Below are 20,798 nucleotides of genomic sequence, written 5' to 3'. Positions count from 1 at the left end.
CATATACAAGTGGGCACTCAAAATATAAGCTAATGTGTAATTAGTTGTTATTTAAAATTTTGCTCCCCTTAGCAGAAAACGCTGGTGACATATACTGTAATGAAGAATTAAAATGCTACTGGCCCTTTAATCAGTCCGTTAATTTCCTCCGCGCGGTCCGTTGCAGGACAGAAGATGGCTGCTGGTCACATGTCCACATCACATGTCCTGCACCTGCCTGGGCAGGTCATGTGATCACCACTACGCTTGGCTGTAGTCGGTTGGTTGCAGTGCATCCAGTATGGCCAGTGTTGTGGTGATGGCAGTTACACATCATTACTATGGTAACAGAGCAAGAAAGTCTGTTATATCATCACTGTTAGCAGAGCATAAGTGGTAGGAGGAGTTACTGAGAACTAAAGGATCATGGAAGTTGTATTTTCCAGTGGCGGCCATCTTAGTGATAACTCCACCTACTTTAGAGAGGCCATAAATTTTGTAAATCATAAAATCAAATTATTTAAGCTCCGTTTTGTTACTAATGACATTGAGTATTGTTGTATTCATTTATTTATATCATTATGGGTTTTTGTGTCAGACGTTCATATTCCCGGAATACCCCTTTAAGTATCGGAAGTGAACGGAATTGCCAGGGTGACGTAAGTGAAGCGCCAAAGCCTCATTCCTATAGATTCTAGAATCCTTTTTTTGCCTAAACTATCAGTTTTTGTCCCTAAACAAAATATGTCCTGGGGTCAGTGTTAAAGAGCCCAGAGGGTGGTGTGAGGAGATCCAGTAGTAGGTTTCCGTTAAGGTGCTCCCAACCCTGTCGCATTCAAGGTGGGGAAATGTTCATTCCTTCTGGAGGAGAAGGCATAATAAATCTCTCTCGTAGTATCTGAAGTGGAAAATGTAATGTTTGCCCAGCCACATAACCCCTACAGATCACGAGGAGCTACCAGAAAAATATCTTACATCTAGAGGAAGCTTTAATGGCTAGACTACACTGCAATGCTAAAATATTTCACTTGGCGCCATGCTAGTTAATGTGTAAACTTAATATTTTATGGTAAATATTTTCCCCCAGAGACATCATTTTGACTATTCAGACTATTTAGACCATACACTCATTAATGTCAAGCTTCAAATATTTCAAGGGAATTTCCACTGCTATGTCCCTGTAAAACTAATTGTAATAGGACTGTCTACATTCTTTAACCACTCTGCAGATAAAGCTCTTTTTCTGAAAAATTATGTAAACAATAAAACAAAAACCATGAGAAAGAGAAGACTGATGCACACAGTAAGGCTACACGTGCACAACCATGTGTGCCTTATGGGTTAAAATGGAGAAAATTGATCCCCAGTTTGTGGCCCGTTTTAGAGTTGTGGACATTGTCCATGTCCATAAGTAATGAGCGGCCTCGCCACAAATCAGGGCAGGAGTAGGACAGTGTGGTGAGAAAAGGCACATGCTCCATGCTTCAACACACCATGACTGTGCACAATTGACCTCAATGGCTGTAAATTGGCTGCCTTTATGTGGCTTCTTCACATTCCCCAAACGCTTGCGTGCATTAGGCCTTAGCTATATGAACCAGCAGCCATACAGGATTTGAGGACATAGGACAGACTGTGATGTGGTAGTGCATGACCTCAGTAGGATCCAGATGAGTAATGTAAGCTAGTGCAGAGGATTTGCTTGTACCTGGGCCGAGCGCCCTTATTAAAAATGGATCACAACCCCATGAAACTGAATAAATGAAAAAAATAATCACCTATTGGCAACCATAGAGCAACCGTAGTGCATTGTCTATAGTGCTGGTCTCTTCACATTTAGTTTCCTGGGGTTTTATAACCCTAAAAACCCTTTTAAGGTGAGTACAGTCAGGCTTTCAGTTGCAACTATTGACAGTGAAAATTGTGGGCTGATTTTTTACTACAATTTTTTTTATTAATTGAGGGATATATATCACGAACAAACACATACAAACCGGACTGAAATATTACATTGTGGGTGTACATATAAGTTGTGGTCTTTTGTAGCAGATCTATATGTGGTCTTGTAGTTGTAGACTAATGGAACGCTCTGCCTGCTCATTGACATCTCAGAACCCTGTAAGGCAAATATTAAGAAAGTTAGAAGGTGGATCCAAGTACTATGACATTGGCCCAATATGTAAATGAGATGAGGTAAAGTTACTAGTTAGATCGGTGCTGTAGTAGGATGTCATCTATAATAATGTCATTATATTTGCTGATGACACTATCTTGGTTCTCTGCAGCCTTGAACCTCTTAATGAACAATGCGTCATATGACAATCGGTTGACTCGTAACCTCAGCGATGCTGCCTCTATCCGCTGTGAAGTTGTTGGTAACACTGAAGAGGAGACCTTAATCTGGTACCGTGGGACCCAACAAGTCAACATTAGCTCAGAAAACAGTGTGAACGTCAGTACTGTGTGCATCCCAGAGCTGACAGTAGAAGACCATGGAGTGAGCTTTACCTGTCTACTGAAGAGTAACACCTCCATCAAGCGCTCCCTGCAGCTGAGTGTCCTGTGTGAGTAGAGGCCCAATTATTCTGGTCCAATGAAGAATTGGAAGATCTACATTATTCTGAAGGGTATCATTAATGTGTAAAATATACCTGGGGCCTCCAGTGAAATACACTCCAGTATCAAAATGTATGTATGGCCTGATTTTACCTCATTATACTTCCAGCCCCCTCAGGTAGGGTATGAAATGTCCTTTCTAGAATTCCCTCTTTAATTAAAATCTCACCTATAAAATAGATCTCCTTCAATGTCATGTGAAAATGAGATGAGAAGAGTCATGTAATCCCACAGATGAGTCACTCTTCGAGGCTGCAGGGGAGTTTTCTATAATACCTAGAAACATGGTTCTGATGTCATTTTAAAGATAAGAGTCATATTTTTCAGATCCCATCAGGTTTGAGCTACAGAACTGGAGATACAGGCAGTTAAAGAAATATGTTAGAACGGTATATAAGCAGCTTGCATTTCCAACTAGGACTGTATCTCTAGTTCTATAACTCACAGGACCTGATGTGTCCTGGAAGATGAGATTCTTAACTTTAGAGCCCATAATGATTACTGCAGGTCAAATAACTATTTTAGCAGATAATAATGATCACTCATTAAAGTTGTCCCTGTGGTATTTTTTAGCATATTCTTACTCCCAGTCCAGCATCCAGCCACAGCCTGCCCTGTATAAGGCCTGATGCACACAACCCTGTGTTCACCTAGGCCAGAAGATGGTAGGGTGAGCGCTTCTCACCACTCTCCTTTTCATAGGAGCCTGGTGGACAAGTCATGGCCACCCGCTGGGTGCCATAGACTACAATTGTTCTTTTGCGGCCAACATTATGGTCATCTGCTTAGGGCTTAGGTTATAGTGGGTGTACTACGTTGACAAGATGTCACCACTGAGCCTCTGTATACAATCAGAGGCCATTGGTGATTTGAGGTGGTACCCTGGGCCTTAAATAAAAACTGGTGTAGGTATAGGTTATTATTTTAACACCTCCTTGGGAATTAGAGGAAACATTTCTGATCTCAGACAACCCCTTTAACCGCAATATGTGTCTATGTCATACCCCTGTAAAAATGTATAAAATAAACTAAAGCTTAAGCATTATCTTGAATAGTTAATCCCAGGCTGTTTGGAGACACACAAATCCTTGCAGAAGAAGGCAAAACTGTCCAGATCTCCTGTGAATTCAAGGCCAACCCAGCAGCATCGATGTTCTGGAGACAAAATAACAGCTTATTCACATTACCTGCCAACTATAAACAGGACCTGACCAGCAACACTCTGCAGCTCACCATTGAGAAGGTCACCAAGAAGGATACCGCCAATTACACCTGTGTAGCTTTATTACCCAACGGCAATGAGACCACCAGAGTGTTTGAGCTCATTGTTGGAGGTAAGGCTGGAATTATTTGTACTTAGATTGTTATCTTCCTCTCCAGGTCTCTTATCCTGGGTGATGTAGGTGATATACTAGAAAGGACTTCTAAGTTCTTCAACCCACACAACCTGCAGACTGACTGCAGAGAAATGTCAGGTCCAGGGTAATGAAAGCATCTTCCCCTATGCAGGGGTAAAACATGCAGAAGATACCCTTTATAAAGGTTGTATCGAGTTTGATTGTTATCTTAGGTGATAATAATCTGTTTGGTTGGGGTCCGACTTCTGTGACCCTCACTAAACACAAGGAGTCCCATTCTCATGTTGAGCATGCGTCCTGCCTCTTCATTCCATACTATGGAAATGTCAGAAATTTCTGAACATAGAAACAAGTATGATAGCAGGTATCTCCAACACCCTCAAAGACATAGCTGAGCTCTCTACGATTTCTAATACTTCCATAGTATTGAAAGAAGTAGCAGGACACATACTCCACATATTGCTCCATTAAAGGGGTTATCCGGGTGTTAAAAAATACTGAGGGCCGGGCTGGGGTGGGCTAGTTAAACATAATAAACATGTACTTACCTCGTCCAGTGCTGCCAATGTCCCCCACCGCAGTCTGTCTCCTATGTGCGCCAGTTTGTATACAGGGGTGCACAGGGAGCTTCCGGACATCCGGAAGCTCCCATCTGACACCATCTCCCAGCGCTTACAACGCTGAGAGATAGGGACGGATGGGAGGAGCCGGCCACATTGCGGATTGGAAGCTCCCTGTGCGCGACTTCTGTGCCCCTGTAAATAAACAGGGGCACCGATCAAACGGACCGCGGAGTGGGATATAGGCAGTGGTAAGTACATGTTTATTATGTTTAACTAGCTCACCCCAGCCCTCAGTAATTTTTAACAGCCGGATAACCCCTTTAATTTTGGAAAACGGGACCCCTATTCTCAGTGGAGGTTCCAGCTGTTGGGCTCGGAATCACATTAGGGCTCTTTCACATGTCTTTGTTTTTCATGTCTGTGGTTCACCGATTTCCACAGATGCCTCACAAAGCAATTGCTTCCAATGGGTATTTTCATATTGGCTTTTGACTGATCTGTTGTTCATGGAAAAATATATAAAACCTGTCTTTTTTTTTCATGGATGTCGATCATGGAAGGTAATAGAAGTCTACGGATGAAACATCCGGCTGAAAAAACAGCATTTAAAGCAATGCTAAAAAGCAACAGATGCACAACGAAAGCTCAGCACCAACGCCAATGTGAACAAGCACATAGGGTGTCATGTATTTTCAGTATTATTTAAAACCTCCCAGTAATGACGACTTGTACTGGGTTATAAGTTTGACGATAAAATGTTTTATATGTGTTCTTCTTCGCAGATCGACAGGTCGGCCTTCCTATAGAGGCTATTGCAGCCGCCGTGGTGGTGGGAGCCCTCATTATCGTCTTTGGAATGTTTGCACGGAGAGAGAAACTATTTAAAGTAGTAAGTTAAGACAAACCTTGATAAAATATGATGTGCCTGAAAACTAAGGTGTGTACACATACATATATTCTTTAAACTAGAAGTTTATACACTCACCGGCCACTTTATTAGGTACACCTGTCCAACTGCTCGTTAACAATTAATTTCTAATCAGCCAATCACATGGCGGCAACTCAGTGCATGTAGACATGGTCAAGACAATCTCCTGCAGTTCAAACCGAGCATCAGTATGGGGAAGAAAGGTGATTTGAGTGCCTTTGAACGTGGCATGGTTGTTGGTGCCAGAAGGGCTGGTCTGAGTATTTCAGAAACTGCTGATCTACTGGGATTTTCACGCACAACCATCTCTAGGGTTTACAGAGAATGGTCCGAAAAAGAAAAAACATCCAGTGAGCGGCAGTTCTGTGGGCGGAAATGCCTTGTTGATGCCAGAGGTCAGAGGAGAATGGGCAGACTGGTTCGAGCTGATAGAAAGGCAACAGTGACTCAAATCGCCACCCGTTACAACCAAGGTAGGCAGAAGAGCATCTCTGAATGCACAGTACGTACAACTTTGAGGCAGAAGGGCTTCAGCAGCAGAAGACCACACCGGGTGCCACTCCTTTCAGCTAAGAACAGGAAACTGAGGCTACAATTTGCACAAGCTCATCGAAATTGGACAGTAGAAGATTAGAAAAACGTTGCCTGGTCTGATGAGTCTCGATTTCTGCTGCGACATTCGGATGGTAGGGTCAGAATTTGGCGTCAACAACATGAAAGCATGGATCCATCCTGCCTTGTATCAACGGTTCCGGCTGGTGGTGGTGGTGTCATGGTGTGGGGAATATTTTCTTGGCACTCTTTGGGCCCCTTGGTACCAATTGAGCATCGTTGCAACACCGCAGCCTACCTGAGTATTGTTGCTGACCATGTCCTTCCCTTTATGACCACAATGTACCCAACATCTGATGGCTACTTTCAGCAGGATAATGCGCCATGTCATAAAGCTGGAATCATCTCAGACTGGTTTCTTGAACATGACAATGAGTTCACTGTACTCAAATGGCCTCCACAGTCACCAGATCTCAATCCAATAGAGCATCTTTGGGATGTGGTGGAACGGGAGATTCGCATCATGAATGTGTAGCCGACAAATCTGCGGCAACTGTGTGATGCCATCATGTCAATATGGACCAAAATCTCTGAGGAATGCTTCCAGCACCTTGTTGAATCTATGCCACGAAGAATTGAGGCAGTTCTGAAGGCAAAAGGGGATCCAACCCGTTACTAGCATGGTGTACCTAATAAAGTGGCCGGTGAGTGTATACACTACATAAAAAGACACATATGGATGTTTTTATCACTATCTGACATGAAATCAGAACAAACCTTTCCTGTTTTAGTCAATTAGGGTTTCCAAATTACAGGCGGTCCCCTACTTAAGAACACTCGACTTATATACGACCCCCTAGTTACAAACAGACCACTGGATATTGGTAATTTACTGCACTTTAGTCCTAGGCTACAATAAACAGCTATAACAGTTATCACAGGCGTCTGTAATGAAGCTTTATTGTTACTCCTGGTTCTTATGACAATCCAACATTTTTAAAATCCAATTGTCACAGAGAACAAAAAAGTTCTGGCTGGGGCTACAATTATAAAATATACAGTTCCGACTTACATACAAATTCAAACCTACACACCCTATCTTGTACGTAACCCGGGGACTGCCTGTACTCACATTTGCCAAGTGAGAGTGAATTTTAAGGCATTTTTATGACTTTCTGCCAAGTCAGAGGTTTAGATACACCAAAGATTACTATGCCTTTAAACAATTTGGGACAGGCCATATGATGATATCATGTCTTTGGAAGCTTGGCAACACCTGAGTTATTTAGAAACACTTCTGTGGAAGGCACACCTGAAACACACTGCTTCTTTGTGTGAGACCCTGAGAAAATATGAAGAAATCTGTCAAGGTATTAGGTAGAGAATCGTAAACTTGTACAAGTCTGGTTCATCCTTGGGTGGAATTTCCAGAAAATTGAAGAGGTCTTGTTCAATTTTACAAACAATTGTAAGCAAGTATAACCAATATGGGAATGTGCAGCCATCATACCATTCAGGAAGGAAATGGGTTCTGTACCCCGGAGATGAACGTTCTTTGATCTGAAATATATGTATCAACTCAAGAACAAAAACTAAAGACCTTGTTAACCCCTTCGCGCTCCGCGGCGGATATATCCGCCACGGAGCGCAGTGACTTAGCGCTCAGTGGCGGATATATCCGCCACGGCTCCTATGCCGGCTCGGCTCTGGATCAGAGCCGAACCGGCATCGGGAAACACGGGGTGCCGGCTGTAACTAATAGCCGGCACCCCAGTGTAACACCCGCGATCGGAGTTGTCTCCGATCGCGGGTGCTTAACCCGTTAGATGCCGCGGTCAGCGCGACCGCGGCATCTAACAAGTATCTGGGGGGTCTTTCCCCCACGATCGGCCCCCCCGAACCGTTTTCGGGGGGCGCCGATCGTTGCTATAGTAACTCTGGGGTCCGATCTGGACCCCAGAGTTACCTGCAAGAATTGCCAGTAAGATGGCGTCTGTGACGTCATCTTACTGGCACAGTGCCAGCCTATGCAAGTGCATAGGCTGACACTGATAATACTCTGCAATACATGAGTATTGCAGAATATTATCATGAAGAAGCAATCAGAAGATTGCTTCTTCATGTCCCATGGTATAAAAGTGAAAAAGTAAAAAAAAAAGTTATTCAATAAAAAAATAAAGTCATAAATCACTAAAAATGCCCCAAACCCCCAAAACATATAAAGAGACATATAACTCAAAAAAAAAGTCTAAATCATAACACAAACCCCACATATATAGTATCACCGCGTCCGTAACAACCCGTAGAATAAAAGTAAATCATTATTGAACCCCCACGATAAACGCCGTAAAAAAAAACTGTTATAAACCCTCCAGAAATTATGATTTTTACCTTTTCAATCCCACAAAAAATGATATAAAATGCGACCAAAAAACCATATGTACTCAGACATGATACTGGTGCAAAGTACAACATGTCCCGCAAAAAACAAGCCATCAACCAGCTCCGTAGCCAAAAACGTAACAAAGTTATGCCACTTGGAAGATGGCAATACAAAAATTATAGATTTTTCCCCACATTAGGGTTTTGTTTGACAAATTTAGTAAAACGTAAGAAAATATATTCATGTCTGGTATCCCCGTAATCGTATCAACCCATAGAATAAAGATAACATGACTATTAGTCTATACGGTGAACACCAAAAAAAAAAAAGTCAAAAATCCAGTACAGAATTGATGCTTTTCTACTCCTGCCCTCAAAAAAAGTTCCTAAATTTTCAACAATAGGTGATACCAACCCCAAAATGGTAACAATGGAAAAAGCATCTCATCCCGCAAAAAAAATGCCGTCACATGGCCCCAATAACGAAAAAGCGAAAATTTTATAGCCTTCAAAAGGGGCCAATGAGGAAACTAAATTCCTGGCAGCTGCAGCGCCCTCCTTCCCTTCTGCGCCTCGCTGTGCCCCCATAAAACAAGTAACGGCCACATGTGGGGGGTCTTTGTACTCAGGAGAAATTGCAGAACAAATTGTATGGTGGGTTTTCTCTTTTTATATTTTGGAAATGTGTAAATTTTGGTGCTAAATGAACGTATAAGGGAACAATATGACCATTCTAAATTTCACCTCCATTTTGATTCAATTACTATGAAGATCTCAAGGGGTTAACAATCTTCGTAAAAGCTGTTTCTGATAGCTTGAGGGGTGCAGATTTGAAAATGGGTTGGTTATATAGGGGGTTTTGATGCTAAATATGTAAAATTTCATTCAAAACTGTATTTATCCCCAAAATAGTCAATTCTGAAAATCCGGAAAAGCGATATTCTATTTGCAAGCCGCGTGACGTCAAAATAAATTATCCAGATATTTCAGAAATTATGAAAATGTAAAGTAGACAAATGGGAAATGTTATTCAGCAACTTATTTAGGTGGTAAATCTATCTGCCTGAAAACGTGATGATTTAGAATTTCGAAAATGGCAAATTTTTCAAAAAATTCATCACATTTTCTTTTTTTTGTAAATAAACGCAAAACTTATCTGCCAAAATTTACCACTAAAATGAAGTACAACATGTGGGGAAAAAACAATCTCAGAATCGTTTTGATAAGTAACAGTGTTCAAAAGTTATAACCATATAAAGCGAAGCAAGTCAGAATCCAAAAAATCGGGCTGAGCCTTAAGCTGTAAAATGGCTGCGTCCTTAAGGGGTTAAGATGCTGCTAAAACTGGTAAGAGTCTGTTATTATCCACAGTGAAACTATATGGACATGGGCTGAATGGACCAGGAATAAGCCATTACTTCAAAAGAAAGAGAAAAAAGGCAGATTAATGTTTGCAAATGCACACAGGAACAAAGACCTTACTTTTTTGAGACTTGTCCTGTGGTCTGATGAAAAATTGAACTGTTTGGCCATTGCTACGTTTGGAGGAAAAAGGGAGAGGCTTGCCATCCTGAGAACATCATCCCAACTGTGACACAAGGGCAGTGGCGTAACTAGAAGCTGATGGGCCCCAGTGCAAAGTCTGTGCCAGGACCCCGACTATAATGTATGGTTTATAGTTCTAGTCTTCTCACATGGGAAAATGACACCTTATAGGCCTCTAAGCCTCCAGGGCCCTTCAAGTTACGCCCCTGCACAAGGGGACGGCAGCATCATGTAGTGGGGGGACCGGTGCACTTCCAAAATAAATGCATCATGAGGAAAGAACATCATGTGTCAGATATCTTGTAGTCCACTGATTAATATGGTTCTACATGGCTAAAGATGAGTATGTAAGGGCTCTAGTCTGACTTTCTACCACCAGCAGAGACCACAATGAGGCATATACCCTCCTGATGCAAAGGAAAGGGGTACTCTTTAAATAAAACGTTTGATATGGTGGAATGAGCTCCTGGAAGAAGTGGCTTCTGGAACATATTATTACCGACTGAGCTATGAGCTCCATATTACATTGTGGTACAAGTCGTACAATTACCACTTCCAGTCATTGCTTTGTGCTTTCTTTTCTTTGAATTGAGGACGCTATTACCTCAGGAACATATCAGATGTCCTGGCACGGTATAGAAATGTTGTTTCTGACTGGAAATTATTTGATCACAATTCTCTAGTAGAATGTTATGAGGAGATTTCCCATGTAAGATTAGGTACAAGCTGTTCTAACATGTGACCTGTAATATATGGAAGATACCTACAGGACAGAACTCATATTCCTGGAAATATCTTCTGTCCTACAATGTTAATGGTCCTCTTACAAAAAAGTATTACTCAGAATATAGTACAAATTTGGGGAGATTTATCAGAAGTGTTGGAGAGAAGAGCTGTCTTAGTTGCCCATGGCAGCCAATTAGAGCTCAGCTATCATTTTTCCACAGCTGTTTAGAAAATTAAAGCTGAGCTCTGATTGGTTGCCATGAGCAACAAGAACAGTTTTACCTCAGACATTCTGATAAATCCACAAAAGACCACAACCATGTTGACTATCATGTGTCCAATGATTCTCCCCTTTAACTCTTATACAGAACACATCATGGCTTCCCACATCACATGTGAAAATAGTAATGCAAATGTTATACACTACAATCTGAATAATGATTTTGACTACTGTATGTGTCCTGATTTATGGCAAATTGATGTATGTATTACCTATTTAGGTGTTGTGCATTATTAGGAAATATTCCTAAAGTGCAGATTTATGCAGATGAAGTCCAATGACTGAATGAGGTTGTGATATTGAGAAGTACATGAAATTCTGTGCATACAAGTTCTGAGTTGTGCTGAACTTTACTAAGGAGCCCATAGAAATCCATGGACAATACTGTACATATCTCCAGTTTCATATAGAATTACAAAGAAAAAAATTACATTGTTCAAGGAATGTGATATAACAATGATTTGCTGTAAGGGATAATACCTTCATAGAAGTCCAGGGGGACATTATACAGAGGCACAAGTATCTAGTAATATAAAACCTTGGGAAGTGCACGTGCCGCCATATAGGTTCCACACATGACCCTAGATCCGCCATATAGGTTCCACACATGACCCTAGATCCGCCATATAGGTTCCACACATGACCCTAGATCCGCCATATAGGTTCCACACATGACTCTAGATCCGCCATATAGGTTCCACACATGACCCTAGATTCGCCATATAGTTTCCACACATGACCCTAGATCCGCCATATAGGTTCCACACACGACCCTAGATGCATCCGAAAACGGTTGCAATATTTTCATTCATTGCCACAAATTTTGTTTAAGCTCATGATTGTAGTTAAAATTTTCTTAAAGGGAGTTTACCACCTCCACTAAGTGTTATAATCTGCTGGCAGCATGTTATACAATTCAATACAACTTTATTGACCCCTTTCAGGAAATTGGGTTGTACACAACCTGTCCAAGCCTGGACTACATATAACAACAGATCACAAACATATGATCATGGGGATAAGATGGGTGGGTGGGGATTACTGTCTTCCTCTGTACGGACTAATGTTGGCAAGGGCAGAACTGGTCTTGTTGGAGCTAATTGATTTATTGTGCCTTTCGATTGCGGTTGGGACAAAGTAGTTCCTAAACCTCTCGGTACGGCAGTTTATTTGTCAGTATCGTTCGCTGAAGGTGCACAGTTGATTCGCTATGAATGGGAACAGTGGGTGTGATTTGTTACTTGTGATGTTATAAATAAATGCCCTACTATTTCCATGATACCTTTATTATTTTGGTTCATTATGCAGTTTTGGGGAAATTCACATGCAAATGAGGTAGTTGGTGCACCTAATGCAACCTCGGCATCTGGAGAAATGCTTTTCTTTTATGACCCTCCCCGCTCAGATGGAGATCTGAGAAGGGATTTGTCTAATGTGAGCTTTGGGGGCAACCTTTGGAAGAGTGGGAAGTGATTTTGGTGGGAAGAGAAGTGTTACAGGTGCGGAGGACTGTGTACTGTCTGTCTCATTAGCATATGGATTGAAATGGGAATATGTTGTGGAAATGTCATAATGGATAGAAATAATATAGATATGTTTGGATCACGCTACATTCATCTACAACATGCAGCCAGCAGATTCTATCGCTCGGTGGAGGTGGTAGACTTCATATGTTTTAACGGATTATTATCAGCACAAGATCATGATCCGAACCATTGAGAAGCATAATCCAGGATCTCAATGCAGATTGGTTGCTGCCCTACTTAAAGTTCATAGTCACTCAGTATGAACTCATGATCCTTGTGCTCAAACCCCTCCGCGTGACTTGCCGTGTCTTGCAGGGAATGTTCTGAGACGGTTTCTCTCCTACACACTGTGTAAACTCCAAGCTTCACATCCAGTGTGACTCATGGCTGTTAAATAAGGCGAGAGTTGAAAATCAGGTCATGGTCCCCACAGCTGCTTGTTCTAGTCTATGGCACCCATCAGCACCCCTGCTACATGGATCATCTCGCCTAGCACTGGATGCAGAGCCAGTTGGCAGTCACAACGCATTTTATTATTTTGAAGCACACAAATACCAGAAAGTTTTTTCTTTACTGGGATGAATTCAAATGAATATTCTTTGTGCCAGAAATTTGATTCCACTATTTGGGTTTGTTGTGTATAAGAACAGCAGGTGCAATAGATACAAAGAAAATCGTTGTACTGCTGTTACTCAATGTACGACCATTGGAGATTTGCTAATCCTTACTAAAGGCCCCATACACATTGGGGCACATTTATTAGGGGCCAGTTTTCTGTAGGACTTTGTATGTTCTTTTTAGTGCAAACTGCTTGCACAGGTATTTAAGAAGTGTCTGAACCACATTTGTGTCGCACACTACCCATTTGTGGCGCAGCTGCACCAGGCATCAGGCGACACAAATTAGGGGGCGTTTCGGCGCCGAGTCAGACTGTACACCAGAGTTATCATGCAAAGTCTGACAGAAATTTGTCGCACGCCCCATGTTAAAAGGTGCACCAAAAAAAAAAGCTGGTGCACCCTCTCGGAGCAGTGGAGATAGCACCAGATTCATCAAATCCTGAATCTGGCGCCCCCTGCACTATACACAGGCTTTTATTGCAGTTTCCTGTTCTTAGTAAATGTGCCCCCATTAAATGAAAATTGGACAAGCTGATTGTACACATTAGGCAGTGCAAGCTCATTGGTCGCAGTCGTCACACGATCGCTGAGATGTACTTATGGCATCTGATGGACAGAGAATAAAAATAAACTATAACAAACCAAAAATCCAAAATAAAATCTAAATTAAAAAAAAACATACAAAACAAAAAAACTCCACTTAAAAAATGGCCACAGATCCTTGCCATATTACTAAGCCACGTCCAGTTAGCCTAAAATAGACATGTAATATATAAAAATTTAAGGTAGACAATGATAAAGAATATTTAAATGTCTACTATAGAATTATAGGATATTATAAAATGTTAAAAATATTTTATTACATAATCAGCTGCCTAAAAATGATTAAATAGTAAAGGAGAATAAAGATAATCAAAAAAGAATTCTGTGTTTCATAGAATGTTATAGCCAAATATGGACTTATTCTTGCAGATTTATCAGGAAAGCTCAGTGGAAGTCCTGATCTAGTTGCAATTCCTGACGCATGGCCCCGTAGTGTGTATTTATTGCATCTAATTTCCACTATTTTGTGTACAGGCAGTCCCCGGGTTCTTAAGTTGAATTTGTATGTAAGTCGAAACTATATATTTTATAATTGTAACCCCAACCATATTTTTTCTGGTCTTTGTGACAACTGGATTTTAAAAATATTAGGGTGTCATAAGAACCAGGTTTAACAATAAAGCTTAATTAGAGACACCTGTGATAACTGTTACAGCTGATTATTGTAGTCTAAGGCTAAAGTACTGTAAATTACCAATATCCAGAGGTCCGTTTGTAACTAGGGGTCGTCTGTAAGTCAGGTGTTCTTAAGTAGGGGACCGCCTGTATATAATGTCTTGGAAATGTTGAGGCTGATGTCACACATTTGCTTTCTGCTTGCAGTGCATGAAGGGGCGGCATGATACGGCTATGTAGGAATCCATTCTGATGATCGTGTGATGTATTACCGCTCCTGGATGTATATGGAGAAGCCAGTGATTTCCAGAAGATCTCCATGTCTACTTTTATTACTGAAGCTTTGTTAGAAACTTCTTTCCATTTACGTCTTCTCCCTACTTCCCCATGAAACCTGATCAAGTGAAGGACGCTGTAACCATTCCACCGGAATTATTTTACACTACTCTTTTTCTTGGGGTTGAGGCATAACCGGCATTGACCGTATCAGTTGTTACCTCGCCACCAGTGTAATTTGGGGGTAGAAGACATTACAAAACCATCGACTCTCATTCACTGATGTCATGCTGTGAAGTGTCATGTGATTGCGATCTATAAGAATATGGCTTATTGTGGACTTGGCTTCAGTCTTATAATAAAGGCCACTGTATAGTTATGGGGCATAAGCTGGAAACTTATTGGGTACCCAAAATTTCGGGAAAACTGTTGAAGTATAACAGGGAAGCACTAGATATTTTAACATTATCTCCCTATTTTCAGCTGAACCCTTTTACAGGAGTGGGTTTCAGCATTATACTTTGAAGTGCCAAATGGACCATATTGTAACTTGTACTTTATACTATATCAGCTGTTTATGAATGGGAATAACATCTTCTTGTATGTGGCCTATTGAAGCTGCATTTTTCTTCCTTTGCCAATTAAAAATCTTTATGTAGAGCCATCAAATTCTGTAGCGGTTTACAGATTCTGGGGGAAATATACAAATAAAATAAGACATTACAGAGCGATAATTGTCATATAAAACAATAGGAATGAGTCGGTAACAGCTGCAGGGAATTGTATTGTAGGTGTAAGGACCCAAAGGCATCATTATATGTAAATATATGTTTCCGTGTGTAATATGTTGGATTAACGGGGATCTCTAATTAATAAACAGTGACTAGAGCACCAAATTCCTATCCGAAGGATATATTACCAGTATGTGATCAACGGAGGTCACCCATAAGTTGTCAGGAAGCAACTACTTGAAGTGGTCAGTCATTACCCATTGTATGAGTGAACATCATCCATTCTAGAGCTTTCCAAATCTCTCCAGGCACCTTGTGTGCGGTACGTTTATAAGGTGCTAGGAGTTTATCATGTGCCTCCTTTGCGTCATATTAGGGGAGCCTCCTATCCACCCATGTAATTGCCAAGAATACGGTTCCGTGAAAAAAAGAACCCAGGAGTACAGGCACAGGACCTCCCAGAACCACTACAAGTGAATCAATCACTGCCACCCAAAAGCGTTGTACATCTCTACACATCCATATCAGGTGGTGCCTATTGGACAATGGTGACACTTAGGAGTATGTAACCTACACATCTTATGGAACATGCCCGGAGTCAGGTGACTTTGGTGGCCGATATACTGTTGATCGGCCTATTCGTCGTGGCTTGGTACATATACACATGGGATACCTCACCCAAATTAGTGCTTTCCACCTATCTTCAAAATTCTGACATACATTTGCTAGTTTGGAGTAGATAATGGGGGAGGGTGCACAGCAAAGAGGTCAAACCCTCCTTTCATTCTCAATGCCCGAACAAGTCGATACACTGAGCATTACTTGCATGGCACAGCTGAAGGGTCGGCTGCAGGAGGCCCTTGGGCGACAGCGCCTCAGTGGGCCCCTTTGCAGTAAACTCACGTGGCGGCATTAAATAGTCAGCAACTAAAATAGTCTCCTGTTCCATAAAATATTTCCTAGTTTATCAACCCAAACAGCCCCTTCATAGTTATTTTATATAAACCCACCCTGGCACTTGCCCAGTGCTGTCGCAGACCCTGCACAACTGTAAAGATCTAAAAAGGCTTTGCTGGGCAGTGATCTCCTGCAAGTGCTGAAATGACACAAAGTTCTCTTCTACAATATGGGACACCAAAGTCACACCATGTCCCAGAACTGCATTACCGGTAGCTAGCAAATACAAAATTCCTGTTACCACATAAAGGCTCCTCTGCTGCAGGTCCAAGTATCTGAGAAGTTGCCTCTCCTACTTCCATACCTGCAGCAGTTCCCTTAGGAATGGCAGAAATCTCCCTGTATACAGGGAAGCAGTCTACCTTCCTCTTATTTTAGCGGCAGAGAAGTGGCCATGCCCTGCTCTCAACAATGTAATTGCTTTGCTGCTCCTTACACAGGGATCTCAGCTGGTGTTGGTCCCTTATCTATCAATAATCTAGGACAGCAATCACCGGTCAGTATAACACACTACCACGTAGAGAAGGTCTAGATCAGTGATGGCGAACCTTTAGGAGACAGAGTGCCCAAGCTACAACCAAAACCAACGTATATGGCACAAAGTGCCAACATGACAATTTAACCAGTAACTCATTGCTTCTTGCTGTATCACAGGTTTCAATCGTATTGGCCTCCAGAATTCACCAATACAATAGAAAGATGGAGAAATTTGGATTGTAGCTTCCCTCCAGGGTCCCCTGAAGAGGAAGAATCAGGGGACCCAGAGCGGGAGCTCGAATGACAATCCATCTCTATCCGCACCTTCTCGCTCCTCCTGTAGTTCTGGCAGCCAAGCATGGCACGTCCTGGGCTGTACTGGATCACAGGAGGAAGCCTTGAGTCCTATCTGGCAAACTCTGTGCTGGGGTGATGGCCTGGGTGCCCACAGAAAGGGCTCCGAGTGCCACCTCTGGCACCTGTGCCATAGGTTCGCCACCACTGGTCTAGATGTTGGTGCCCACAGCTGATGGTCCAGGTGCACGATAGCAATTCATATAGTCCAGGAAGCCACAGGTCTCGTAGATGTGAAAAATAACGTAGTCTTTATTGACCCAAGCATATTACAAGTAATGTTTCGATTCAACAAGAATCATTATCAAGCATGATTGATGGGTCCCTTATCTACATCATCTCATTGTGGCCACAGGTCACATCTCATAGTTTCAAAAAAATTCTGGTCAGTCATAGTTGGGTGTTCCTGTAGTCTCAGAGCAGCACTCTGGCTTATCATATCTGACAATTTGTCACCAATGTGGTTTTATCACATTTTTGGATCTTTGGGATCATACTCCAAGGATCAAACATTCACAGTTAGTATGTTAGGAATTGTGAAAGTTGAACATGACATCGTAAACCAGCAGATGGCAGACACTGACACATAGAGACATCAGTCCAGTCCTACATCTTCACATCACTGCTCACCGGACCAGTCCCCAGCGGTGTCCTCCAGCCACAAGAGAAGTCCAGCATGTAAGGTAAGTGCAGGGGTGGATTCAAACTGCCATGGGTCCTGGGCTGTATGAATATTATTGCTCCTACAAGTCTGGAATCCCTTCCTACATGTGGTACTAAAATCAAGCTCCTTGGGGAATGGAGGATGTGTCCCTTCTGCCTGAAATGAACGTGTTGTACATATGTCTTGAGAGCAGGAACAGGTCTACAAGGATTTCATGGGTGAAGGTCCTTCTCAGTATGTGTCGGGTGGTTTGAGTGGCCACAGGCCCTTTAGAAGTGTTGGACCCTGAACTGCCACCCAACTGCCTAAATCATAATCCACTACTGGGTAAGTATGTACACTACTTTCATACTGTAGGGGAGTAATGGTGAACCTTTTAGAGGTCATTGCCCAAACTACAGCCAAAAACCCACTTACACAGCAATTTATTGTTCCCTGCTCTGCCAAAGCTATTGTATTGCTGTCTTAAGAAGAACCATACCGTTGAAAAAAAAGGAGGGTACATTTGGATGATTATTGTAGCTTTCCTCCAGGGTTCCCTTTAACAGGAGCAATCATGGGGTAGGAGCTTCAATGACAGTCCAGCTCTGTCCATACCTTCTTGCTCTTCCTCCAGTCCCACAAAGTTTTGCTTTAAAATATCCCTGAACACAGCACATCCTGGGCGACCCAGAACTGCAAGAGGGGGCCACGTGAACGGATGTAGCATATGTTATATGTTCTGCTGGGGAGGTGCAGGGGTGAGCGCTCTTCACCCCTCCCTTCTCCATAGGAAGTCGTGCTCCTGGGTGGTTCCAATTGCAAAAGATAGAGCTTTTTTTCCGGCACCGACATGATACGGTGACCAACATGTGTGGCATGCACAATGCACTTCATTGGCGTTCGTATGCTAGCTGCAGTTTGTACCTCTGGCTTACATACACCAGTTCATCAGTTTGTATGAAAGAGGCGTAAGATCTACCATAAAAGTGATGGAGCTATATTTATATTACATGTTCATCTGATGTATTAAAAATAAGCCCCATCACAAATACATAAATGGAGGCGGGTTTAACAGCTTATAAAGCCAGATCCCTGAAAGGATCCGTAAGACTCATTAGCATAATTGTAAAAGTTGATTTTAGAAGGAAGGAGGCCATGGATACCAAATATTAAAGGACACCTGTCATCAGGTCTGTGTCACTTATCCTGTCACCTCTACCTGTTGGAGCAGCTCACAAGGATCCCATCCCAGCCTTTATCTAGTCATTTCATACATTAATTATTGTAAAATCATCATTTCTTTATCATGTAAATGAGGCTGGTCACATGGTCAGAGGCAGTGATGTCACCCCTGTTCCTCCTCCCCTCTCCTCATGTCTGTGTGTAATGTATAGTAAAGCATAGTTAGTGTGTGTGTTGTATCTCTCCTACATACACACACAGGCTGCCGGGGGGTGTGGCCAACAGCAAGCAAATGGAGCAGCCATTACAGCATTACACAGGCTGTCAGTCAAGCACTGGGGGTGTGTCTGTGCCTCCCACTCATGAATAAGCCAGACAGCTTGAATATGCTAATGACTCATTGGACATTTCACAGGTCATTTGCATACAGCTTTAGGACCTCATTGCTTAGGTTTACAGGCATGTAGAGGGACAATGAAGGGATAGAGGCAATGCTCTCTAATGGCAGTTTATGAAAATCTATTTAGATTAGGGGGTTATTTTGCATGACGGGTTCTCTTTAATAGATTACCACAGTCCTGGTGCCTGGGTCTATGAGTAAGTGCCCCTGGTTTACGATGATAGATTTTGATGGTAAATTTCCTTTAAGGAGGGTCAAACGATTTGGTAGAGGTCACTGAAAGTAAACTATTTAGGAGAGTACTTGGTGAAAGGTCTGGTCATCCATTGAAGACACATCCCTATATCCATCTCAAAGGACCTCTCCATTATTATTCATCATAGGTCTTACTACATTATCTGGTGCTGCAAGTGTAAATTCCTCAAAAACACCATCATGGTCTTTGGACGTGTGCTGCCATGTTCCATCAGATCGCACGTGTACCCAAGCATATCTGTCGGGGTATACACACGGCTGTAGTTTCCATAGCCCTGTGATAGGAGACAACTGCCGAGCTGCAAAACTCAGAGCGGGTTCTATTCCTGCCCGATTTTGCAGCGCAGACAGTTCTCTTCTCCTGTAATAGCACACAAGTGGACCTGAGAACAACAGGCCTGTTTGTGATCCGATATAACACACGAATAGGTTAAAGTGGCCTATGATGGAACAAGGTACAGACGGGCTCCTACTTAAGAACACCCGACTTACAGACGACCCCTAGTTACAAACGGACCTCTGGATGTTGGTAATTACTGTACTTTAGTCCTAGGCTACAATGATCAGCTATTACAGATATCACTGGTGTCTGTAATGAAGCTTTATTGTTATTCCTGGTTCTGATGACAATCCAACAGTTTTAAAATCCAATTGTCACAGAGACCAAAAAAAAATTTGGCTGGGTTACAATTACAAAGTATACGGTTCCGACTTGCATACAAATGAATCTTAAACCTATCTTGTATGTAACACGGGGACTGTGTGTACTTTGATTTAGAACCGTCACCCTTTCCAAATAGCTCATTTTTGGGTGAATGTGAATTTAATTACAGTTATTCAATATAAATGCTGAGGTGTGTAGATGGAAAGGCTCTTCTATGGTGCTGGAAACTACCAATGGAATCAGATGTGAATAAAGAGTTTCATCTTCATATTGTCTTATACGGTAATGGGGCACCCGGTTTAAAGAGAGTCCTCCAACAGTATTGACCATACAAAGCTGCAGACAGCGTTATGCATTAGCTCTGGAGATCTGTGTGATTGTACCTTTGTTTATGTTAGTAGCAGCAGGACTGTGAAAAATTGATTTATATTCCAGGATTGCACCTGGACTGTGTGAAATCTTACAGGGTTAGGTACTGTGGAGCAGTTTGATTGCAGAGATCAAAGAACACAGCAGTGTGAGGAAAATCCCCCCCCACCTCTACAATCCTGGAATATAAATCC

General features: G+C 42.1%; 1 protein-coding gene across 3 annotated transcripts in view; it reads left to right on the top strand.

Moving 5' to 3' along the window:
* TMIGD1 (transmembrane and immunoglobulin domain containing 1) overlaps window positions 1-15,423 on the top strand; it is a 61,586-nt gene extending 46,163 nt beyond the window's left edge. For 2 of the 3 annotated variants that reach the window (XM_072138356.1, XM_072138358.1), the window contains exons 3-6: window positions 2,265-2,543; window positions 3,651-3,929; window positions 5,299-5,405; window positions 14,501-15,423. In XM_072138356.1, coding sequence (XP_071994457.1) covers window positions 2,265-2,543; window positions 3,651-3,929; window positions 5,299-5,405; window positions 14,501-14,533 — 698 coding nt within the window. In that variant the 3' untranslated portion in view covers window positions 14,534-15,423. The remainder of the gene's footprint in view (window positions 1-2,264; window positions 2,544-3,650; window positions 3,930-5,298; window positions 5,406-14,500) is intronic. The other variant, XM_072138353.1, reaches the window with a different exon arrangement.
* The last annotated feature ends 5,375 nt before the right edge of the window (window positions 15,424-20,798 follow it).

The sequence above is a fragment of the Engystomops pustulosus genome, chromosome 2 (assembly GCF_040894005.1).
Source record: "Engystomops pustulosus chromosome 2, aEngPut4.maternal, whole genome shotgun sequence".
NCBI classification, from domain to species: domain Eukaryota; kingdom Metazoa; phylum Chordata; class Amphibia; order Anura; family Leptodactylidae; genus Engystomops; species Engystomops pustulosus.
The sequence above is the reverse complement of the archived record's forward strand: the minus strand, read 5'-3'. Positions and strand labels throughout refer to the sequence as shown.